The sequence below is a fragment of the Pogoniulus pusillus genome, chromosome 24 (genome assembly GCF_015220805.1).
Source record: "Pogoniulus pusillus isolate bPogPus1 chromosome 24, bPogPus1.pri, whole genome shotgun sequence".
NCBI lineage: Eukaryota > Metazoa > Chordata > Aves > Piciformes > Lybiidae > Pogoniulus > Pogoniulus pusillus.
The window spans coordinates 132423-158073 of NC_087287.1; the positions used below are offsets into that span (position 1 = coordinate 132423).

The 25651-nt window shown below is 47.0% G+C and overlaps 1 protein-coding gene across 1 annotated transcript in view; it reads left to right on the top strand.

Annotated features, from left to right (window-relative positions):
- Positions 1-25651, top strand: part of ABTB2 (ankyrin repeat and BTB domain containing 2) — a 142127-nt gene that overhangs the window by 81245 nt on the left and 35231 nt on the right. Inside the window, exons 2-3 of the mRNA XM_064162968.1 lie at positions 2975-3121; positions 6861-7071. Of these exons, the coding sequence (XP_064019038.1) occupies positions 2975-3121; positions 6861-7071 (358 nt within the window). The remainder of the gene's footprint in view (positions 1-2974; positions 3122-6860; positions 7072-25651) is intronic.

Here is a 25651-nt window from a genome sequence, read left to right on the forward strand (position 1 = left end):
CCTCCAGGAAGTTTTTGATGAAGCCCTTGGCTTTTTACCACCAAGCAGGATACAAAGAGGATGTGAAAAGGGTAGGAGAGATCAGTTCAGCATAACATCTCAAAAGAAAACGTTGAGACAAAGAAACAAAGGCCCGTCTGGCAGAGCTTCGTTTGACAGGAATTCACAGCACCTATGTGACTGGAGGTCACTGCAATAGGAGTGGAGTGTCTCCATGTGTGAGACTGAGCCAGGGTCAGACGGTGAGGGTGGGAAGGAAATGTGGGTCTAAGCTGAAATACATCAGTCTGGCTGTGCATGGTCAAAGCTGAAGGCCAAAATTAAGAATTCAGCAGAGTAAGAGCACAGGCAGTTGTGGCTTTAAGTGTCCATGTCTGAAATCATGGAATCTGGTTGGAAGACACCTTAAGATCATTGAGTCCAACCATAACCACAGCTGTTAGGTCATGTTCCCAAATTCCTCATCCAAATGTCTCTTAAACATCTCCATGTGTGTTGACTTCACCGCTTCCTCTGGGCAGCCTGTTCCGGTGACCAGTGACCCTTCTGGTGAAGGGTGCAACTTGAGGTGATTTCCTCTCATCTTTTAACTTGTTTCCTGGGAGAAGAGGCTGACCTCCACCTTGTCGTAACATCCTTTCAGGGAGTTGTAGGGAGCAATAAGGTCTCTCCCCTGAGCCTCCTCTTCTCCAGGCTGAAAAGCTCCAGCTCCCTCAGCCACTCCTCACAAGACTCAGCAGCCTCGTTGCCCTTCTCTGGACATGCTGCAGCAACTCAAAGCTTTGCCAAATCACAAAAAACTAAAGCCAAGGTGTGCTGCTGGAATTGTGAGATGGATCCCTAAGCAAAAAATGTAGTAGAGCTGAACACAACTGGAAATATGGTAGCAGCGAGGGTACAGGAACACTGTCTGGGTGGGCTGCAGAAGGCTTCTCAGAGTTCCCCTGCCTATGGATGCTCTGTTGCTGTTTCATTAGATCTCCCAGGGCAGGTCCTCTCTCCCACCCCAGCACTGGTCATGCATCTGTGCTCCTCACCTCACATCAGCTCTAGAGGTCACATTTCCACCCTTCCCCTGTGTGTCACACAGGGCAATCATGTGGCCAAAGGGTGACAAACTTCACCTCATTAATTTGAAGATAAGCTGTCCAGCTAGTGGATTTCTGGGAGGAAATATGGAAGAGTCTTTTTTCTTATCTAGGTGTTGCACTGACTGATGTTGTGGCTGCAGATCTGTCATGCTTGACCAAATACAGCTGATGGAAAGGATGATTGGAGGAAGGTGAAAGAATCACAGAATGGTTTAGGGCGTTGGAAGGGACTTCAAGGTCATTCAGTTCCAACCACTTGCCATGGGCAGGGACACCTCCCACTAGACCAGGCTGCTCAAAGCCTCATCCAGCCTCGCCTTGAACACCTCCAGGAAGGGAGCATCCACAGCTTCCCTGGGCAACCTGTGCCAGTGTCTCGCCACCCTCACTGTGAAGAACTTCTTCTTAATATCTGGCCTAAATCTACCCTCCTCCAGCTTGACTGCCAGCTCTTCCAGAATGACTGCACTTTCTAGAGACCAGCTGCATCTTAATGTGAAACTGTATGCCAGTGTTTCTCACCATCTTCCGTTCTGAGCTAACTCACCCGAATGGTCTCTAATTTGCCAACAAACTGGAACATACCCAAAGCAGGATGGGTCCCAGTAACTACCCAAAGCTGCCTGCAGATCCCTTGTTCTGTTCAGTTACCATGCATCAGTGTGCACAAGAAGCTGAAATGGAAGGAGTGTGTGTGGTAAATGCATGTGTGCGATGTAAGTGTCTTTCTAATCCCTCTCTCCTGTAGAGGGGTCGTTTACAGAGCTGAAGATCCAGTCAGCCTCTACACTGGTGGGTGCAGTTTGGCATTTCCAGAGGTTTGCACATGTAGACACCACCATCTGCACGTTTGAAGCTGCCAGTTTGTGCTAGTTTGAAGCTGGCTAGAATGTTTTGGTGAAAAGAATTAGATTACAGGCTGTGAAAAGAAAACAGTGGTGATGTCTACTTCATTCATAGGCTTGCTGAGATGTATAATGAGACTGTAAATATAGATAAGACAGTCGCTCTCTGTCTGGGCTTTGGGCTGTACCTCTCTCTAACCTAATCTGCTGTCTCTCTGATTAATCCACCTGCTTCCTAACCCCCCATGCCAACCCTCCAATCTTCCTTGGGCATAGGGCAAGATCTGGGGTAAGGGAGAGGGGTGGAAGAAGGTGGAAGGGTGGTTGGGAGCCCCTCCTGGGGACTCAGGTTTCTAGGAGGGGAGTTGAGTTTCTGTATTACCTTTTACCTTGTATATTCCTGTATGTAACTGTATCTATATTGTAAATATCTGCTTGTACATTGTGCTAAGCTGTAAATATAAAGCTTCCTTCAATTCCCAGAGCCACTGAGTCTAGTCTGGGTGATTTTACAAAGTGTGGGAGGCCGAGGGACACCCAAACCATCACACAGTTCAAAGAGCTGGCAGAGCCCATGGCTTTATTTTTTAGAGTTGTGAAGATTGCGGCTACCCGTTTACCTTAAATGGACTTGAGATTATCTTCCACACCTCCAAATCAGGCCTTTATATTTAGCAATCTGCCTGCAGCTGTTGAAAACCAAGCTGCCTGTGTACAGCTGAGTTGTTGTTTACACAATCTTGGAGACTTCACTGAAGCTTTTCATGTAGGTTTGCTCAACTGCAATTTGTTTCTAGTTTTTAAAGGCAGTATAAACATCCAACCTCACTCTCTAGAGCCTGGTTTCACTCTTTCAGCCCCTCCAGTGCTATTGACAGCACTGTTTGATTTTATTTGAACTGTTGGAAAGACCTCAAGTCCCCCAAGAAAAGGTGCCAACGTGCTCCAGTTTCTACCGAGTGCAGCAGTAGGGAAGATTGGCTTTTTGTCTCCTGCAGCTTCACTTGTGACAGGGCTGTTCTTTGCTCTCCTCCCCAGGTGTGCTCTCTCTGCCTGCCTACTTCAGCCCATACAATGATGGCTCTGTGAGCAGTGATGGACAGGCTGACGCTTATGCTCAGCTGGAACTCCGAACTTTGGAGCAATCTCTGTTGGCAACTTGTGTTGGAAGCATCTCTGAGCTGAGTAAGTAGTCAAACATGGGCTTGGTGGGAAGCAGGAGAGGCAGTCCCTCTGCTGTTGAGGTCAGTGGCTGCTGACAGTGTGAGCAGAATTTTGGCCAATGTTGGGCAAGATTTAGTTGTCTCGAGGCACTGTTAATGGGAATCAGTTTGTTTCATTGAACTGCTTTCTGTTTAATTTGCCACAGAGATGCAGCAGGTGTGGCTTGTCAAGCCTTTAGGTGGTTATTGGTGTTAGCAGCAACAGAAGATGGGTGCTTTTCACAGAATGCTAGGCACCGGAAGGCACCTCTGGAGGTCATCCAGTCCCCACACCCCTGCTAGAGCACCTAGAGTAAATCACACAAGAACATGTCCAGGAGGGTCTGGAACGCCTCCAGGGCTGGAGACTCTACAACCTCTCTGGGCAGCCTGCTCCATTGCTCTGCTACTCTCAAAAGAAAGATTTTTCTCTTTATGTGGAACCTCCTGTGTTCAGGTTGTGTCCATCACCCCTTGTTCTGTCGCTGGACACCACTGAGAAGCATTAATGAGCATCAATGAGATCCCTGCTCAGTCTCTTTTCTTCAGTCTAAACAGGCTCTGTGCCTTTCCTCGTAAGGCAGATGCTGCAGCCCTCTCCTCATCTTTCACAGATGGTGAAAGGCCCTCCAAGTCCGCCTTGTCCAACCCCCCTGCAGTCAGCAAGGACTCCTCCAACTAGATCAGGCTGCCCAGGGCCACATTGAGTCCGATCTTGAATGTCTTCAGGGAGGGAGCCTCAACCACATCCCTGGGCAGCCTGTTCCCATATTTTACCACCCTCACAGTGAAGAGCTTTTTCCTAATGTCCAACCTAAATCTACCCTGCTCCACTTTCAAACTGCCTAGATGCTTCTGGAGGTTTTCTTGTACATTTGTGGAGTGCAGCACTGGCACCTCCTTCAGACAGCAAAGAGGGTTCTCTCTGTTAGTGCTTGTGCAGTGGAAATGTCAGGAGTGCTAGAAATTCAAGGAAAAGATTTTTTGCTACTTCAAAAACAGAAAGTAGAGGAAAAAATCCAAGAGCACTTTGGTAACAAAAACTTGCTGAAATCCTTTTTTTTAAATGTTAACCAAATGAAATGTTCCATTCCTAGACTACTCACAAAGCCTCTTTAAAGGGCAATGATTTGTGTTTTCCTGGTCTACTTTTCCCTTGCAACATTTTGGCTGGCATCGCTTTCCCAGCCTCCACCACCTGAATGCTAATGAATGTCAGGGCCAGCAAGAAGCTTGTGGGTTTCACCATTTATTTTGCAACCTGCCTTAATTTGAGGTTTTTGGGTTCCTTGAACACACCTCTATTTATTCTGGAACACAAGAGAACCTTTGTAGCATGGACCTAAGATTGAATAGAGCTTCCTCTTTCTCTTCCCATGTCTCTGCTTTGGCCAGCTTGGTCATTACATCTAATGAATAGATCTCCTGATACAGTTGCCTACTTTCTGCCCCGCTGCCTCCCTCCACCCCCCTTTCTTTTTTCTTCTTTTTTAAAGTGTTGCTGCACATTTTCAGAAAAATGAAGAATGTGAGTGTGCAAAGGAAAAGGAGCATTATTTGAACTCTCCCATACCTGTTCAGCTGGAGGCTGTTTGGAAAATCTGATGCGTTGCTGTTGGATGTCAGCAAACAAAACCCAGCTGCCTAGGAATTCCACGTCACAGCTAATTTCGGGGCCACTTCTCAGGAACCAGCTTTGCATGGGCCACCCATTTCAGTTCCATCCTTTCCCAGTATTGTAACTGTAGGACACAATAGAGAAAGATTTCCTGTGAGATCTTTAGGGGACTGCAAAACATAAAACAACAGAGGACTCTCCCAAGGGAAAAACTGGATCCTAGCTGTGTGGAGTGGTCATTCGGTTGCACTACTCAAAGATGTAGTGTCTGAAGTCTTTATTGCAAAGTTTGTAATGCAGCACCATGAAAAGAGAGTAAACAGGGTGTGCCCAAAGCAGGCTTCTTACACAAAGACCAGCTTTATGTGGCTGCAGAGCTGCTGTCTATGGGTCATTGCTTTGTGAACTTTTTAAGTTTGCAGATGTTTAAAATCCTTTCTGAGTGGAAACTGTATAATACAGGTCACAGTTTTCCAGGCCTCCTCTAGTCCACCAGTACTCTGACACAGAGGCAGTTTGGCTCAGTTTCAAAGACCAAGAGGTTTGAGCAGCCCAGAAAGCTCCTGGTATGAACTCAAAAGACTCATGGGCAAGTTTCTGGCAAGCTTGTGACAGTCAGCATGATAAAGACTGGCTTTTTGATAGGAGAGTCAGGTCCTGTTATTCTGGAGAAATCTGCAGCTCAGGTAAGCCCCCAATAGAAGAAATTCTAGACTGAACATATCATTAATTTGCCACAAGTGCTTGGGTAGAAGGATAGAACATCAGAACCCTGCTGACAGATGTGGGAGCAATCTCATAATGTAGAAGTATTTGTACTGGTGCTGCTGGATTTGTCTTGTGAAAGCTGGGCTCCCAAGTTGGGCAGTGGACATTCCACACAGATATCACAAAATCTCAGCATGGCAGGGGTTGGAAGTGGCCTCTGGAGATCATCCAGTCCAGCCTCTCTACAGGGATTGGAAGTGGCCTCTGGAGATAGAATCATAGAATCAACCAGGTTGGAAGAGACCTCCAAGCTCATCCAGTCCAACCTAGCACCCAGCCCTATCCAGTCAACCAGACCATGGCACCAAGTGCCTCATCCAGGCTTTGCTTCAACACCTCCAGGGATGGTGCCTCCACCGCCTCCCTGGGCAGCCCATTCCAATGGGAAATCACTCTCTCTGTGAAGAACTTCCTCCTAACATCCAGCCTATACTTCCCCTGGCACAACTTGAGATCATCCAGTCCAGCCTCTCTGCAGAGGTTGGAAGGGGCCTCTGGAGATCATCCAGTCCAACCTCTCTGCTAAAACAGGATCACCCACAGCACCTTGCCCAGGATCACAGAATTCAGGTGGGTTTGGAATCTCTCCAGAGAAGGAGCCTCCACAAACTCTTCAGGCAGCCTGCTCCAGGGATCCAGCACCCTCACATCAAAGAAGTGTTTGTTTATGTTCAGATGGAACTTCCTGGGTTTCAGTTTGTTCCCACTGTCCCTTGTCCTGTCACTGGTCACAAGAGCCTGCTCCCATCCTCTTGCTCCTCACCCTTTAGCTCTTGCTGAGCACTGATCAGATCTCCTCTCAGACTGCTCTTCCCAAGGCTCAACAGTCCCAGGTCCCTCAGCCTTTCCTCCTCACAGAGATGCTCCAGGCCCCTCAGCATCTTTGTAGCCTCCACTGGACTCTCTCCAGCAGTTCACTGTCTCTCTAGAACTGAGTTGCCCAGAACTTGACACAGTACTCCAGCTGTGATATCAATAGGTCTTGTAGGCAGGAAGAAGCTGGTATATGTGGTTGGAAAGAAGAGAGCACCAGCAGTAGAGTAGGGTGGAAAGATCACTGTTAAACTGTTTTGAATGTGTGGTCACTTAGAGAAGTTTCACTCTGTTTTGTAACTAGTAACTTGTCATTTAAAAGAAAGTTATGTTTGCCATGTGATAACCTGCAGCGTGGCATCCTGAGGACAGCTTATGGCTTTTTGGAGGAAAAAGATGATGTGCACACAACAGACATTTCTTTAAGCTGTAAGAGCTTTTGTTTAGCACACAAAAAAACTCTTATGAAGAGTACTGTGGCTGAGCAGTAAAGAGATGCTTTTGCATTCTTCTCTCTGTGCAGGTGACTTGGTATCACGAGCAATGCACCACATGCAGTGCTTGAGCACCATCCGCCCAGGCATGAGCCCCATTCGGCAACCCCGGCAGCAACAACCCATCTCCTGGTCTCCTGATGCTCTCCACACTCTCTACTACTTCTTACGCTGTCCTCAAATGGAGTCCATGGAGAACCCCAACCTTGACCCTCCAAGGATGACCCTGAACAACGAGCGGTATGTCAGTTGGTCAGCTGTTCACAGCTAGGGTGTTAAGCTGAGAAGATGCCCTTTTGTCGAGTGGCTACGTGTGCACGGGCAGCTCCGTGGGCTGCTGCCTGTCAGCCATCAGTTCTTGCTGCAGTCAGGCCAGGCTGTGTGGCCAGCGTTGCCAAGTTTATGAAGCCTTGGAATCGGAACTGGAAAGTGAGCTGTTTTTTCATGCAGTCTTTCCGATCGGCAGATGCCTGCTGCTGCCAACGAGGCTTGTCTAGAGATGCTGCCAAAAGTACAAGTAGTTGTCTAAAGCAGTAAAGACCTTACCAAAGAAAAGGTTGCTTTCTGAATAGCACCAAATAACAATTGTCATTGTTCTCAGATAAAGCAATGTTGTTTGCTGTGGAGGGATTTGTGATCGTTCTTGTGTTGATGCTCTGTGTCTGGTACAGAAGGGAATTTGTATAGGACACAAATACCTACACAGAGAATGCAGCAGGTCTCCCTGCCTTCTGCCAGCACCATAACTAACTCTGAAAGTAGGACCATTGTTAGAGCAGTCAGAAACTTTCCAGGGGGATGTTTTATTCTGTTGGAAACCTCCGTGGTTTCCTTCCTATCCAGCTCCTTGGCAGTCCACCTCACAGGCTGGAGCACCAGAGAGCTGAGGAACCATCAAGAGCCCTGGCCACAGCTGGAGCTCTTTGACAGGTCAGGCAACTTCTGCCCTCCAGCTTCTTAGCTCACAAGCAGACTGATAACTCATTGCCTTGCAGTTGCATCCTGTCTTTATAGACTTCTTAAGTTTACCAGTTTGAAATGCATATCCAGCTCTACATTCATTTCAGAAATCAAACCTGCATGGGAAATTCAAGTTTTGGATTAAACCTGTCCAGTGTTTGCAGCAGCTCACTCTTTGGATGCCTTTTATGCTGTTGGATGTCAGACCCATGGCTCTATCCTGGCCCTTTCCAAAAGCAGCCTGTGGCTGAGAAGTTCCATAGTGTAATGAGGTGTTGAGGTACGGAGGGGAGGCCACATTCACAAAATAAAGCAGCCAGATGTGGGCAGGTGAGCTGGGAAAGGACATCTCTGCAGCTTCTTCCCACCTTGGGCTTGGCTGTGTTTCGCCCCAGCTTCTAAAGTCGGTGTGAAATCATGGTAACATCCAAATGGTTGACTCTTAAAATGCAGTCTACAAATGTTAGCCCTGTTTTCCTTCTTCCTGTCCTCTCCCCTTGTATGGGAATTATGGTGCCTTTTCCTCTGCTCCCTGCTGGGCAGTCTACTGGTTTGTTTTTTCTTTTGAGACACTTCCTTATTGCTCTCAGGCTACACTGTCTTCAGTCCATGCATGTCTAATGCTGCAGGTTGAGCCCATCTCATGCAGACCTGCACTGGTCTACACCAAGCCTGCCAGATAATTTCAGTAGCCCTGAAGGCTTCTTAGAGCTGTGTTCACCACCAGTGAAGTTGTAGATGGTGGCTTTGTATCCAGAGCCTTGCTAATCAGGAGTGAGAAGACCTCTTGAGAACAATATTGAACTACCTTCTGCTTTTAAGGCTCTGAATTTCCAGGCCAGAGTGCAGGAAATGATACTGCACAAAAAGCAGCCTCTGTAAATTCAGTCTTGGAAAGTTCCTTTAAGTTAAGGGACACTGCAAATAAGGAGGAAAACATAAAATTGTCACTGTTAAAATGCCTGTTCTGCCACAGTATTTTGTGTGTGACCACCAAACTATTTCTGTGTAGCTACCTCCTCGGGTGGCTTGGTTTCATTCTCTTGGTTGCTGAACCATCCTTCTGTGCTTTAGTGTACTTTGCACTGGAGCAGCCTCTTCAAGGTCTCACTCTGGCAGGAGCTCAATGATTTTACAAAGCAAAAAAGATTATCTTTCTGTTTGTTTGATCCTCCTACAAAACCCTTTCCAAAAGGGCAACTTGCGAGCAGAACTCTAGGATCAGAAGGAGGGAACTCATGTATGTGTGAGGAACCAAGAGGACCTGTGGCCAGCAGGTCTAGGGATGTGATTGTCCCCCTTTACTTGGCATTGTTGAGGCCATACCTTGAATACCCTGTTCAGTTTTGGGCCCCTCACTACAAGAAGGACATGGAGGTGCTGGAACATGTCCAGAGTAGAGCAACTAAGCCGATGAAGGGCCTTGAACCAAATCTTGTGAGGAATGGCTGGGAGAGCTGGGTCTGTTTGCCTTCAGAAGAGGAGGCTGAGGGGAGACCTCTTTGCCCTCAAGAGCTACCTCAAAGGAGGCTGGAGATAGATGGGAGCCAGTCTCTTCTTGCGTGCAACAAGTAATGGGACAAGAGGAATGGCCTCAAGTTGTGCCAAAAGAGGTTCAGGTTGGATGTTAGGAAAACTTCCTTCCCAGAGAGGGTTCTCAAGCATTGGAACAAGCTGCCCAGGGATGTGATAGAGTCACCACCCCTGGAGGGGTTTAAATGATGTGTGGTTGTGGTGTACAGGGACATGGTTTAGTGGCAGTGGCTTAGCAGTAGTGCTGGGATTGTGAGCTCTAGGTGAGCAGTTGGACTTGGCCTCAAAGGACTCTTGCAACCTCAACAGTTCCATGAATTCAGTGAAGTTGAATAAAATAGGAAGAGACATGGCTGCTTAACTTGGAGCCCTGGTCTTTGGGGATCACTGATCTTCACCAAATGCTGGGTGTGGGGTGGTTTATTTTGCACTTAATGTTTGTTCACTGTGCAAAAAAGTTTCTGCGAGGCCAGATTCTGTGAGGTTGGACTATCAGTTCCCACAGTCGTACAGCCGAAGCTGCTGAGCTGCTTGCATCAGAACTGTAGGTGAAGCCTTCCGTGCTGTGTTCTTTTCAGTGCTCTCAGTACGATGGGGTTGCTGCAGCTACTTGTTCTGTACACTGAAGATAACAAATGTGTTGAATCGGGAGTGCCATTTTCTCCCCAATTGCTCCCAAACAATGCTTTTCCTATGGTTCACTGGAGTGGTTTTGGAATGCAGGCTGCAATTCTGTTTTGTTTGAAAATCCTCATTAGATCCTGTAACAGCTGGTGTATGGGAAATTTCTGCCTTTTTTTTTCTGATCAGTACTTAGCCATAAAGGAAATTACAGAGGATATATTAAAATGGAGCAACCCCTGACATTAGAGGGAAAACAGAACCTGAGTATTATCAGTGTAAACAGTTGAAACCTGGAAATGAAATTAATGCCACCCAGTATAGCATAAATGAACATCCAACCCTACCTTTCATTTGCTGCCAGATAATGATTATATGAGTATTGCTGTACTGACCTCTGTGCACTGTATTTAGCATAGCCAGTTGAGTAAATATTGGCAGCAGCACTTGATAGAGGAGACAGTTTAGTGTTTCATAGCTTAAGAGGAGCGATGGCTGAGTCTGTGTGTGAGAAGCTGGACTCGTGGCATGATAGATGGGGACACCGACTGACCCAACGTGTCTAGGAAAGGCTTTTCATTCTTTCCTGAGCTATGCTCAATCAGCTGCAGATGCCACGCTGCTCTTTTGTGCATTTGTGCTCTCTCTGGAACACCCTTTTCATGTGCACTGCAATCCCACTTTGTTTGCAACTCAGTTACAGACAGCAGTGCTGACCTGTGCTGCCGTTCCTAGGTTCCTGTGTGAACAGTGATAGCACTGTTGAACACTGCTCTGAAACTAAGCAAGGAGAGGCTCACAGAGCTGCACACGTGGTAAAAGCTGATCTTGGGAAGATTTGTGGAAGGAACTGCAGCTGTTCAGATGGACCTGACAACCTACTATCCTTTTTGCTTGGCTTTCTATTTGTGAGCTTTCTGCATGTCACACTGATGCAGAGTGCTGTGAAAATAAAAACACTGTAGGGTCTGCACAGTCTTTACATGGGAAGGCAGCCTAGTTCTGAAATCATGTGTAATGGAGGGCTTCACATGCCATAAACCCCTTCTTAAACCCTAACTGAGATTCTCAACATAGCCTGAAGCAGACTGTACAAGGTATGAAAACACAACATTGCAGTTAGGTCTGCAAGACACTCCACTGAACAGAGCCAGCTTAAACTCATATAAGCTCTGTGCCTTGTCTGTGCTAAATATGTTGGCTACTGAAGTAGGTAAACTGTCCTGCAGGAATGAAGTGGATGCAGTGATCTCTGGAGTTTGGCAGATTGAAGACCTTTGAGTTTTGTCCCCAGCAAGCAAGTGATTTGGGATACCAGTAGACTGAAACTCTGGGAAGTCTGCTGGTTGGTTATAGCTAGTTCTGATACTTAACCTCCAGATAAAGGCATTGAAGCAGCAGAAGAGAAGGAGGCAGAGTTAGAAAGAAAGTAGACAGGCATTTTACCCCAAATATGTGAAATGTTTCCACAATGAATGCAGTAGCTGACTGTTTGGCCAAACCATGACCCTCTTGGAAACCCTAGATGACCTTATTTGCTGCATGGATAGTAAACTATCTGCTCTTTTGTTTCAGATAGGCCACCTGAGGAAGTGTTTTCCAAATACACAGTGGCACTTGTGCGAAACTTTGGCAAAGGAATTAGACCCTGAGGTGAGAGCAAGCTGCTGTCCTCAGTAAGGATACACCTGAACCTCCTGAAGGCTCAGAGCTTGCTTGTGTTACCAGACAGCACATCACAGTATCACAGTATCACCAAGGTTGGAAGAGACCTCATAGATCATCAAGTCCAGCCTGTTACCACAGAGCTCAAGACCAACCTCACCTGGCTACAACCTCTCTTCAGATAGCTGTAGAAACCAATGAGGTCTGCCCTAGTTTCTCAGAGATCATTGTATGGTGTCAGAGGTCAGACAGTGTGGCTTTTAACCACAAAGAGTGAGCAGACGTGTGGTACTCTCCCTCTCTCGGCTCTGTTTCTGCTCTGGGTTTTTTCCCATTGATTATGTCGAGCTGGCTGAGCTTGGGAGCACTCCATACGGTGAGATCATGTCCCAGAGCAGCAGAGCATGTTTGCTGCAATTCATTGGGATACTTTGACTTGAGAAGGGCCATCCAAAGGTGAATGAAGTTTTCTTCTGCCTTTGTCACTTTTCCCCAAGGGGAATATAAAGCTTTTACCTTATTTTAGATGGCGTGTCGAGGCAAGAACGCTCTGACAGTGATACTTACCGCAGTGGGTGCTGGTCTGCTCCTCAAAGAGCACCAGTGCAGGTCAGTATAATGGGTGGACTCCTCTGCCCTAGGTTAATTGACACGACATTGGCTGCCCTCATCCTATCTCTTTCTGGTTATGTGTACAGCATTTATTGTAGCAAAGTGCTTATGATCTAATACTTAAAGATGGGCAGAAGAGTTGGATCCTGCTCTCTTGTGTAGCTGATCATTTTGTGTCTTGCGTTGGCTGATCTTCCTCCTCTTCCAGCTACCTTGCTTACAAACCTATCCGTTGTGTTGGCCTGTTGCCCATCCTGTTGGTCTGTTGAACGTTCTAGAAGTAATTCGGGCTGGTCTGCCAGCTCCCGTGGGTCTGAACTGTCCTCCTTGCAGGCGTGCCAAGTTTTGCACATTGTCTGACTTTGAGGTGCATTATTTCATTCCCAAATGTCTCTCCTTATAAAACGATTCACACCAGCGGAAGCACACAGACTGTGCCCGTCTGACTCTGTCAGGGAAAATCCAGTAAAATGCTAGTGAAGTTCCAGAGATGATGCAGGATTTGTCAGCTGCCAACAGGAAAATCTGGGGCTAGCCCAGTTTGATGGAAATTCGGAACTGCAGCTGGAAGAGCTTTGCATGTGGCAACAAGCCAAAGGCCACCAATGGGCCACCCTGTAAGGAAGAGGAAGATTTGTTCAGTTTTCCAGCATCTAGCACCAGATTTACCACTTCTGTAGAGGACTGGTTTGTGATGTGATTGTAATCAAGCCCAGGCTCTCTGAGTTTCTCCCTTGTCACATGAAAACCTTCAGAAAGGCTGCTGCTCTTTCTGCTTTCAGCTGGGTGGCTGCTCATGTCTACAGAGTGAGATTTGCAGGGGGACCTGAGGGACCTAAAAGTTTTTCTACTCCCTTTGCGCCTGTTGCCCCACATGATCAAGGACTATATTTTTTCAGGAGGTTCTAGGAATGGATTAGTGTCTGCTTTCATGTGCCACATTAACTGGGCAGCAGGAGGATGGAACTCAGCTCTCCACTTGGGTTTTGTCTCTGTGGACTATTTCCAGCAATGCGTGCTCTGAAAGAGTCTCTCTTGGGAAAGGATGAAAAGTGCATCTGATGTTGCCAGAAGAAAAAATTGTAGCCCTTGCCTACTATTTTTGAGTGCTCTTTGCTCAAATGCTGTGTTCTTCTAACAGTTGAGCTCTTGATTTAAATGGTCATTGGCTACAAAACTTGGTATTTTTTGTCTTGTGGTGTACAATCCAAATTAATTCTGGCTAGAGTGGAAACCAGGCTAAATTAATAGGTCCTGTCCAAAAGTCCCTGGATTCAGTTGTGATCAAGTTTGATTCCTGGCCTGTTATGCTCTTAAATTCAAACTCATTCGTGCTCATGCTCAGGCCAGACTGAGCAGTGCAATGGCCTCACTTTATTTTCATGCTTTGCAAAAGTCAGTTGTGTCCTCAGATACGTCAGAGGCAAACTGTTGCCTTCTCCTGAGGGGAAAAACAATCTCCAAGGAGTTTCTCTTCTGCTTTCCTACAGTGCTGCTTTCCAGAGCTTTCTGGCAGTTTCCCTCACAAGCTTTTTGCAGTGGTTAGAATCGTAGAATCATAGCATTTGTTTGGGTCGTAAAAGACCTCTAAGATCATCGAGTCCAACCGACAGTCGATCACCGCCACGGCCACTGAACCATGTCCTTAAGTGCAGTGTCTGCATGTGTGCACCTCCAGGCATTGGGACTCCACCACCTCCCTGGGCAGCTTGTTCCAGTGCCTGACCACTCTTGCAGGAAAGACTTTTTTTCCGCTCTCCAACCTAACCCCGCCCCGGCACAATTGCAGGCTGTTTCCTCTCCTCCTATCGCCTGTGACTAGGGAGAAAAGACCAACCCCCTACTCACTGAGCCCATCTTTCAGAGCCTTCTGTGTTGTGGCTCTTTCTGAATCCTCAGTGATGGTCTCCTCACGTTTTGAGAAAGCTTTGGTTTTAATTAGTATCTTCTGACGTGATGATCTCTAAGTGCATCGTTGGAAGTAATTAGAGCTTTTAGCTCTTCCCCTCACACTTGGCTGATTTCTTCCCCCATGTTCAGAAGATACCTGGCACGAATAAATGTTCCTTCTGGAACTGCTTGAGACAGGAGGAATTTAGTTTCATGGATCAAATTTCTACAACAATATCGATTCATGTTAAAGCAAATACTAATGTCCCAGTATTAATGTGAGTTGCTTCCAGAAAGTCTTGCTGTGTGTTGTATGGGCATCCTACTGGCAAGAGAAGAAGGAAAATCAGGAATTACCTGCAGAGCCTGCTACCTGAGACCTGTGTTTGCTTGAGCTGCATCCTCAGCATCACCAAGAGCTGAACTAAGATGTATCACTTCTTCCAATGCTGCTTGAGGCTTTTCAGGACAAATTGTTTCTCCAGATGGATGTTTCCAGACTCTCAGCGATCTGTCATGAGGCTTTTTTCCCCCCTCTACTCCTTTTAACTGCAGGTTTATGGGATTTTATTAAGTGCAATAGCTACATCATTGTCTGTCTTTTAGATTTATCTGTGGCCTAGCCTTTTGTAATTCAAATTTAGTATATTTATGTCTGAATTCTTTTGTTTTACAGCCACGTCTCATTGTTACCAGGCTGCATCAGGAACAGAACTTGATACACTTAGTTCTGTGAGTTGTATCTTTGAAAAGGTCTGCATTAAAATAAGTTCTGAGACCTCTTGTCTGAGAGATTTTAATATCTCTCATTTTATCTATGTCTGCTTCACCAGTCAAGAATCCATATACAGGAATAATAAATTAGACCCTGATTAATTTACCTTGGGAGAGAATAGTGCTGACGTTTAACAGCACCAAAGTCCACTCAGAATAGCCCAGATGTGGCAGTGAGCATGTTCCAGTCCTACCCTTGTGCAAGAGCCTCGCTGACTGTTTCATTGGTTTGTTGGTTTTCCCCCCAGACCTATTTTGATCTTAGACTCATAGAATCAACCAGATTGGAAGAGAACTCTTAAACACACTGATTCAATGAGAGGCAAGAGGAGAAAACCTTGCATCGAGCCGTGGCATTACAGCATCGCTTTTTCAGAGTGGACCTAAAAATGTGCCCTTCTTTGTTTTAAAGGGAAAAAAAAAGCAACTGTTTGCTAGTGATGAAAGACGCTGGTAGATTTATTAGAAAAAGGCTATAAGCAGAGATCAGTTTCCTTCAGCAGCACTAAGGAGAGAAGTTGTTACCATAGGTTTTTGCCTGTTTCAGACTTCAGCAAGTTAATTTCAGACTTCATTGTGACTTAGAAGGAAGGTGGAGTGACTGGATGTATTTCAGAGGCCAGTAAGCTGCATCAACATTTATCTGTTGACTGAGATTAACTGTTCATAGAACCACAGAATTGTTTTGGTTGGAAGAGGCCCTTAAGATCATGTCCAAGACTTCTGAGTCACCGCTAAACCTTGTTCAAGAAATACGTGGACAGGGTTCGGGACATGGTTTAGTGGCCATGGTGGTCTTAGGTTGTGGTTGGACTCAATGATCTTAGGGATCTTTCCCAACTGAAACAGTTCTATGAGCCTGTGTCCCTGAGCTATTCCCTGGCAGTGCTATTGCAGACCTTGGGCAGGATTATGCTTATGTTGAACTCCTACTAAATAGTTGCAATTTACTGAGTATTTTCCACAGTTTTGAGAGCTGAGAATATATAACATTCAACAGGAGAAGCCAGGAGTTTTATCACACTTAGGTGAGCAACTTTCACCTTCCTTCCTCTTTCTGGTGACATCTCATCACATACCTCAGCAGCTAACATCTAGCCAGTAAAAACCAGTAACACTTAGAAACTACTGACTTTTTAACAGAGTCAGAGCCTGTGCTCGTGGGACTGCTCCACGTGTGCTGCTGGCATCCTCACTGAAAGCCTGAAGAGAAATCCAGGGCAAAATGTTCATTACTCCATGTCTGTGTGTCCATGCATGCTCTGAGTACCAAAGAATTTGGTATCTGAAGTGCATTAAACCCAAGTCCCATTAAAGTCAGTGGATGACAGACAGTAGATATGTTTGGCTTCCTGGAAATATTCCTGCATTTGCCCAGCAGCATCCATCAAGGTGTTTTTGAGTGTCTTCAGTTTTTTAATTGTTCGTTTCTTCATGCTTCGAAGATTGCAACAACTGGAACGCGAGGGATGGCCTTGTCAGTGGTGAAGGGAATTAATTGCAGAGGAGTGAATTCATCCAACTGCTGAATCAGGCAATTCAGCCTACCCCGAGTTAGATTATTTTCATCCCACATCTCTCTTTTATGTTGTTTGTATAAACAACCACTGCTCTTTTTTTTCAAACTGTATCTCGCACCTGGGACAGACTGGCCTGTCTTTCGTACTGCTGGCTGTGAGCAATTTGTTCTGTTGCTGAAGTGCATCCAAAGTAGCTTCCAAAGTGTCTTCTGATCTTTCTGTATCAGAGCAGGGGTGTGGAGCAAAAAGATGGTTTAAATGCTCTGCAAAATTGCAGGGAAAAGAGTCACACTGTATTCAAAATGGAACAGCACAGAGCAGACTTTGTGGAGGGTAAAGACACTGCAGCAGCCTTGGCAGGGCAGACAGTGACACAAAAACCTGATGCTGTTTGATCTGTGATGCCATATGCCAGTCAGGCTCTTAGGCTGCCTTGAAATGTTGCTGCTGCTTATGTGCTTAGGGTCCAGCTAAGTTCCATAGTTAAGTCTGAGTAGTCTCAGATGTTACAGATGCAGCAGGGATAGGTCATATGAAAGGACCAGTTTCACATGATTCCAGTCAACCTGCTCTAGCTGACCCTCGTTTAGAGCCAGGAATCAACTTTTTTTTGCCTAACTGATCTCCAGGAGTGTCTTTAAGCCTCAACTGATCTATGCCTCTGAGGTTCTACTCACAGTAGAACCCTAAGAGGTTTTTTTTCCTGTATCAGCCTGGTAACTTCCCAATCATCTGTAGGCATCAATACATTGTTTCCTAGAAGTGCAGAGGGATGGGGTTCTTCATCCTGGAGAATAGAAGGCTCTAAGAAAACTTTCTTGTGGCCTTTCAGTACTTAAAAGGGGCTGGAGATAGACTTTTTAGTAGAGCCTGTTGCAAAGAGACAAGGGGTGATGGTTTTAATCACAGAGTACATGAGATTGGAAGAGACTTCAAAGATCATCCAGTCCAACCCTCGACCTAGTACAGAGGGGTCACCGTTGACCATGTCCTTCAGCACCAGGTCTATACATTGCTTAAACACCTTCAGGGAAGGTGACTCCAGCACTGCCCTGGGCAGCCTGTTAAAATGTTTGAGAAACCCTTTCAGTGAAGAGAAATTTCCTAGTACCAAGCCTGAACCTCCCCAGGTGCAGCTTGGAACCGTTTCCTCTGGTCCTGGCACTTGACACCAAGGAGATGATGAGATTTAGACTGCATAGAAGGGTGAATTTTTTGACATTGAGGGTAAGAAACACTGGCCTAGGTTGCTCAGAGAGATGGTGGATCCCCTGTGTCTGGAGCCTTTCTAGGTCAGGTTGTTTGGGTCTTTGAACAACCTGCTCTAGTTGCAGGTGTCTCTGCTGACTGCAGGAGGATCGAACTAGATGACCTCTAAAGGTCTTTCCAACACCAAACAATCTATGATTTAGGCAGACAGCAGGCAGCAGTTGCTCCTGACTACCTACCTAGAGAAGTAATAAGTCACTTAACAGTCTTTGTCCTGTCAATTACAAAACATCTGTTTGGAAACCACTATTAGAAAATAGTGCCTGCTTTCACAGGCACTTTGCAGTAGACACCAGAGCTTGCTGGAAATCCCCAGGAAGACTCTGACCTGAGCAATTTCTAGTGCATGTCCCCTGGGTTTAGAAATCTTTGGAAACCGTTGATTGATGATCCTTGTCTGTCTTGCGTAGCGATGAAGAGATGACAGCTACTGTGCACGTGTGCGTGCCCTGCCACCCTGCAATCACTACAACTGCAGCTACAGTAATTGCTGTAACTGCTGTGAGGTTGTGTGTGTGAAGTGCTTGGCTCCTGCTCTGCAGTTTCCATCCGTTAAAATAAAAAAGAGAAAGTCCAAAAAAAAGGAAACCCTGGCAATGAGCTGCCTGGTTCCTCAGTGCTGGTGCAAGCCAGAATCTTCAGTGCCTGTAAGCGCCCTTTGTATTGTTTGTGGTTGGCTGTTTCATGATGAGAAGACTCAGCAGCAAGCTAACGTCCAGAATTAACAAAAAATAATCCAGGGAAACTTAAAGCAAAGCTGTTAGAGCATGGGTCATGAAAGAGGCATTGTGGAAACACAGGAATGAGTAAGACAAAATCCCCTTGCTTCTTTTTCCACCTGAGTCTGACTAACCTAGAATCTGAATTTCTCTGCTTGACTTGCTTGTTTGCTGCCATTTAATACCAAAGAACGATGGGGGCTGGAAGGGATCTCTGGAGAGCCTGTTGCAGGGCTGCAGCACCGTCAAAGTGAAGAAGTTTCTCCTTGTGTTCAAGTGACCTTGCTGTGCTCTATCTGGTACCTATTGTCTCTTGTCCTGTCAATGGCTACCACTGAAAAGAGCCCAGCCCCATCCTCTTGCCCCCCACAGGTCTTGTAGCTCTTGCCGAGCATTGATCAGATCCCCTCTCAGGCTGCTCTTCCCCAGGCTAAACAGTCCCAGGGCTCTCAGCCTTGCTTTGTAAGAGATACACCAGGCCCCTGATCATCTTTGTAGGCCTCACTGGACTCTGTTCAGTAGGTCCCCATCACTCTTGAACTGGGGACCCCAGAAATGGATGCAGTACACTAGAGGCTACAGGAGTCCTGTCTCCTTCAGCCTGTCTCCATGTTTCCTCCCTTTTTCCTAGACTTAGATCCTTAAAGGTAGCACCAACATAGTGCTCTTGTAACTAAGTAAAGAGCAGTAAATGGATGAAAGGTTCTATCCTGAGCGTATTGCGGAGAATAATGGTGGTAACAGACCAACGAGTTTCTCCTTTCTCAGCAGTTGCTGCTTTGGAGTTGATATTACTTCCTATTGGACTGAATTACAGAGCCTCCCTTGCAGAACCTGCCTGCTCCCTGAGGAAGGGGCTTGCTGGTGCTCTAACGAAGGCCACACTAACTAAGGGCACAGTTCTGGGCTGTTGCTGTGCAGCAGCCAGCACTGGCAGGTCGTGCGGTTTTCGCTCTTATTGTTCCTGACAGTTTTGTACCAGAGAGGACTAAGGGCTCAGCTCTTCTGAAAAGCAAATATTTCTGGGTATAATTTATGATAATAGCAACAATTTCTTTCTCTTCAACCCTGTGGAGACTAGAACTAAGCTTTCCCAGGGGTATCCCAGATCGGTATGTCGCTGCTATGTTTGCTTTTTGAAGGAGACCCTGGCAGTTTGCACTTCCTCGTCCTCCATCTCCACGCGTGCTGCCAGGGCCTGGTGGGCACTTCTGAAACTAGGCCATGCTGTTTCCATCATGTTTTTGCAGTAAATGCTGAAGTGGCTGTTCTGTAAGGCACATCTACTCTGCAAGACAAATCCTATTCAAATGAGTTACATGTCTGAGCTGATTCTGCTTCGTGCATGCTTCTGGGGCTAAACAACCTTGTGTTGATACCATGCATGCTGGTCTAACACATTGGATGGAGAGGGAAGAGACCAAGGTGTGCTTGGCTCTTACTGCTCATCGGTGTAAATCTGGAGTGCTGCTGCTGAGAGTGGCAGCTTCAGTCTGGAGTCATTCTACTGGGAACTTCAGTTCCACTAAAGAGATGCCGTTCAAGCTCTTTCTTCCATGGATCATGAAGTGTCTCATCATGGCTAGAGAACAGAGAGAGGAGACAGAAGCTCTAAGGTTTTATGTCTGGGCTTGATGGAAAACTCTGCTAGTGTAAGGAATTCACTTAGCTATTCCTCACCTCTTCTTCAGAAAGGCAAGAGGTCATCTCAGAGAAATATGGGGTCCTTATAAGACGTGCTACGATTTTTCAGTAGGGAAGAATGAGATGTCCATGGTGCAGTGCTAGGAGAAGGTTGTTAAGCTAGTTGAGAGGAGTGTAAGCACATTAGCATAAAATGCTAACAGGACTAATATAATCTCCCTGAAATGTATCTTAATTGTAATTACACTGCTTCCAGCATCACTGAGTGATTAAGAGTTACCTTTGTGCAGCACTGCACCGTGCCAGGTAGTCAGTGCTCAGTTCCCTCTTGTGGCTGCCAAACTCTTCAGGAAAGATCTCTCTGAAGAGCTGATGTGCTAGAACATAACAGAAACAGGTGTTCCTCAAGTGACTTTCCATCTGGCCATCCCATTCTTCTTTATGCCAGAAGTTCCAATAGTGTAATTAACTCAGTTTGGAACTTCTTTTAGTCTGCCAGACCTCTGTGTTTCGACACTCCAAATGCCCTAAGGCGAAGTAGCTAAAGAACTTCCTCTGACTGTACACATAGGAAGAGCATTTTCCTCAGCCTAGTGCTGGGCTTTGCACAGCTTTCTTAGTCAGGGCTCAGGGATACCTGCTGTGAAGAAAGGCAAATGAAAATCAGTTTCTTTCTCAGTTTGGTTACTTCAGTTTTCTTTCAGGTGAAAACTCTGGGAAGAAAGATATTTGTTTGCCGTGTTTCATACATCTTATATTGATTTGTTTACTGATTACTCTTCTTCTGTTTGGGATGCAGAGCTCCAGGTGTTGGTGGAAAGCTTCATTCATCAGAAGTGTAGAGCAGATGAAAATGTTTGATTCTGTTCCTTTCAGCAAGCTGAAAAAGAGTAGGTGCACATTGCACTTGGTGTTAGAGATAATGCATGTTTGACCTTGTCCTTTCTAACGTCATTCCCCGATGTGTCTGTGGGTTCAGATCTGCTTTCTGGCAGGAGAATTTTGACAGGGCTGAAAAGGAAAAGTATCCTTGTAATTTGTTACTAGAAATACAAATCATTCTTTTGTTCATGCTAGCTGTCAGATGAGTGAGTAGCTGAGCTTGACGCTTAGTGGCTGTGGTGCTCGTAGGTTGACAAATGAAACCAGTGTTATCCTAGAGGCCTTTTCCAACTGCAACAATGCTCGATACCTGTGTTCCTGCAGTAACCATGGTGCTGCACTCTCTGCTGGTCAAGGTGTAGCAGGTTGGACTTGTTGAAGGAACAGGTTTCAGCTATGCATAAGAAAAATCAGATCTCTTACCCCTCAGTAGGAGGTTTATCTAATTATTAATTTAAGACTATTGAAGTGTGCTTTTCTAGAGAGAGATGTGGAAACATAACCTTGCATGGCAGCTGGGTGTTTGCCTCCTGGCCAGTGCTGCAGCCTCTCATGAGTATAAACATTGCTAGAGTCGTAGTCGTGTGCAAACTCGGTGCAAAATCTGCATCACTGTGCTTCAGAGAACGTGGCACAGACAACACTGGTAATAGGACAGCTTGCTTTGTAGGACAGTGTTGCTTATGCTGCTGGCCTCCTGTTTGTGCTGGCGGTCTGGGCAGCTGTGCACGCTGGTGTCAAGGTGAAGGTAAGTGCCTTCACATCTCTCAGTTGCCAGACTATCGTCTCTGAAGATTTCCCCCTGCTTCTGGTGTAGCAATACACATGTTTTGAGGAATGCTTGAGGTCACCTGCTAGCTTCTGCAACAAACCTGTGGGTACCATGGTCCTTCTGGAGAAACTGGGAGAGCAGTTAGTGGGTTGGCTTTACCATTGAGTGCACTGGGTTGGAAGGAGCCTTCAAAGGTCATCTAGTCCAGCCCTCCTGCAGTGAGACCAGGTTGCTCAGAGCCATGTCAAGCCTGATCTTCTCTGTCTTCAGGGATGCAGCCTCCAAAACCTTGCTGGGAAACCTGTTCCAGTGTTACAGAATCATAGACCTCCAGAAGTCATCCAGTCAAACCCCCTCTGCACTCAGCAGGGACATCCTCAGCTTGATCAGGTTGCCCAGAGCCCTGTCCAGCCTCACCTTGAGTATCTCCAGGGATGGGGACATAACCACCTCCTTGGGCAACCTGTTTTAGTGTTCCTGCACCCTCGTAGTAGAGAACTTGTTCCTGCCATCCAGTCTGAATCTGCTCTGCTCTAGTTTGCAGGCATTGCCCTCGTCCTGTCACTGCAGGCCTTTGCAAACTGTTTCTCCACCCTTCTTGTGGCCTCCTTCAGGCACTGGCAGACTGCTATTAGGTCTCCCCAGAGCCTCCTCTTCTCCAGGCTGAACACCCCCAGCTCCCTCAGCCTGCCTTTGCAGCAGAGCTGCTCCAGCCCCTGATCGTTTTCGTGGCCCCCGTCTGGACCTGCTCTGTCAGATCTGTGTCCTTCCTACGTTGAGGGCTCCAGAGCTGGATGCAGTGCTGCAGGTGAGGTCTAACCGAGCAAAGTGGCAGAATCCTCTCTCTGGCTCTGCTGGCAACGCTGCTGTGGATGCAGCCCACGCTGTGATTTGCCTTCTGGGCTGCAAGCTCACACTGCCTGCTCCTGTCCAGCTTCTCGGCCACCAGCACCCCCAGGTCCTTCTCCTCAGGGCTGCTTTCTGTCCCCTCCTCCCCCAGCCTGTATTGACAGTGAGGACTGTTCTGGCCCAGCTGCAGGACCCTGCACTCGCTCTTGCTGAGCCTCATGAGGTTCACCTGGGCACACCTCCCCAGCTTGTCCAGGTCCCTCTGGGTGCCATCCTGTCCCTCCGGCGTAGGACAGCCACACTCAGCCTGGTGCCATCTGCACACAGCTGGTGGTGCCCTCGAGCCCCTGTCTGTATCGCTGATGAAAGCATTAAACAGCACCGGTCCCAGCACAGACCCCTGCGGGACACCGCCTGGCACTGCTCTCCATCTGGACATTCAGCCTCTGGGCACCACCCTCTGGGTGCGACCATCCAGACAGTTCCTTAGCCACTGAGCAGTCCACCCAGCAAATCCACACCTCTGCAGCCTGGCCAGCAGGATGTTGTGGGGGCTGTGTCCAAGGCCTTGCAGCACTCCAGATCACTTCCAGAGGTCTTCCCTGTTCCACTGACATAGTCACTGTATCGTAGAAAGCCACCAGGTTGGTCAGGCAGGGTTCGCCCCTAGTAGAGCCCTGCTGGCTCTCCTGAATCGCCTCCCTGTCCTCCCTGGGTCTTAGCCTGGCCTCCAGGAGGATCTGTGCCATGATCTTCCCATGCAGGGAGGTGAGGCTGACAGGTTGGTGGTTCCCAGGGTCCTCCCTTCTACCCTTTTTAACAATGGCTGTGATGTTTCCTTCCTTCCAGTCCCCAGGGACTGCACCTGGCTGCCAGGACTGTTCAGATGTCATGGAGAGTGGCTTGGCAGCTCCATCAGCTAATTCCCTCAGGACTCTGGGGTGCATTTTGCCAGGTCCCGTGGAATGGCACCAAACATCGCTGGATGAGCCAGAACACTCTCTTCGTTTCTGCACAGCAGTTCATCAGTATTTCAAGACTGTAACTGAGGGATAAAGCAGAAGCAGCTCGAAGATACAGATGCAATATGGCCATTAGGATGAAGCAATATTGTAATTCAACCCATGCAGCGCTGGCATCCATCACATCCAGCAGTGATTTTACTACTCCTTCTGATCTTCTATTAATGACAGAACTTGTGTCTTACCTGGCACCGATTTAGAGAGAAGACTCCTGACTATTCATTCACAAATGATGCACTCTGTGGGCTCAGTCTCCTTTTATTCAAGAGGAAGGCTTTTAAATGTTGGCTGTTTTGTCTATCTTCTACAGCAGCCCGGTGGTGGGTTGTGTAGTTACAGGACTGGGCGAGGGTGTGCTTGGTTTTAGTGCACACATTGCATTACCTAAGACAGCTTCAAACCCAGCTCTTTTCGTTCACATGTATTACTTTGTTCCTCATGCCCTCTTGATAAATTCGTTTCTGGAACTTCTCAGATTCCAAAGGCATCAAAAGCCAAAAGATCACTTAGATTGTGTCTAGGGAAGCACTGACGTTGGCATCAGGCCGGAGTGCCGCTGCAGCAGTCCATGCTCACAGCAGTGCGAGGTGGCACAGCAGTGTGGCAGCACTTCTGCCATTCCAAAATAGAAACCTCATCCATTTTTTTCTTAGTGCCAGAAAGGAAAGAATCCTTTTTTAACCTTGAAATGTCCAGCCTCTCAATACCACTATTTGTGTTTGAAAAATTCTCCTTTGGAAATATTAGTTAGGTTTTGGGTTGTGCTGGAAGGTAAATGGTAAACATTGCCCTGGTCGTTGGGAGAACCTTTTGTGTTGGTGAGGATTATCTTTGTTTAGCTGAACAAGCTTTTGCAGTTCTTATTAATTAGTTTTCAGTATTCCAGAACTGCCCCAAAGCGTTTCTCTTTCTGGCTCTTTGTTCACAGAGTGGTAACTCAGGATCTTCAGGGCAATTTTCATCAGCATGGCAACACTGAGCCTTCAAGATTTTAAAACTGGGCTCTGAAAATGAGTTCCGTGACTCAGCCTGGCAGATGAGTTTTGGCTGGAGCCTCATGCTTTTGAAACATGCTGTTGACAAATCAGGTTGAAGTCAGAGCGGAGAGGCCTGGTGTCTCCAGCCGGCTAGCGCTTTTGGGAATGGGCAAAATAATGATGGAGGAGTCTCAGCAACTGTGCTGACCTCAGATAAATCAGCTTGCAGATAGTGGTGAGCTGTTGTTTTCTCTTTGCCAGCAGAGCTGCTGGAATGAACCACAGGAGTTACCCCTGGGCTTTTCTGCCCACAGGATCAGGGCTAATCCAAGAATAGCAGACAGCCCATCCTGGCTCCCTGCCCGTGTTTATCTCTGCCTATTCCACAGCATGCTGCGACAGGCTCACTTCTGTAACACAGGTACTTTGTATTCAGGTCCTGCTCCAAAACCTGCCAGAGGGCTGCTTTGCAGGAGGAGTTGTTGCACATGCCAAGTTTTCCTGTGTCGCCGTGGCCTGGGGCACCGGTACTGAGTCTCCCAAATCAGGCTGGCTCAGGGAGGGACAAAGACCTACTGCCAAGTTTCCTGCACTCTTTTCACTGCTCAGCCTAGGCAATCCGTAAGAACAACCTTTCTCTTTTCACATTGTTGATAGCTAACAGTGCTAACTTAGAATGACAAATCTGACAATTCACATTTCAAACAGGGACACAGAGAGACTTTTCAACTGTTTTTATTCCACGCAAGTTGATTGTGACGTTTGAGGCAGTTTGTGACCTGCTACATAACTCAGCACAAGCACCTTTGGGCTTTCAGAAACTTGAACTGTAAAAGTCAGAACTGACAGCCAGCCACTTCTGAGGGCTGTGCAGATGTGAAGCATCCTTTCTGTGGGTCTGGGTGGTCCTGAGGGGCAGCAGTGAGGTGTGTTCCCATCCCACCTGCTCAGCATGCACCAGCACTGCAGGGCCATGATTAGATCTTGTCCAGATAGCATTTTGCCCTTATAAAATTACTCCTCCCTGGAGGTGTTCAAGGCCAGATTGGATGAAGCCTTGAGCAACGTGGTCTAGTGGAAGATGTCCCTACCCATAGCAGAAGAGTTTGGA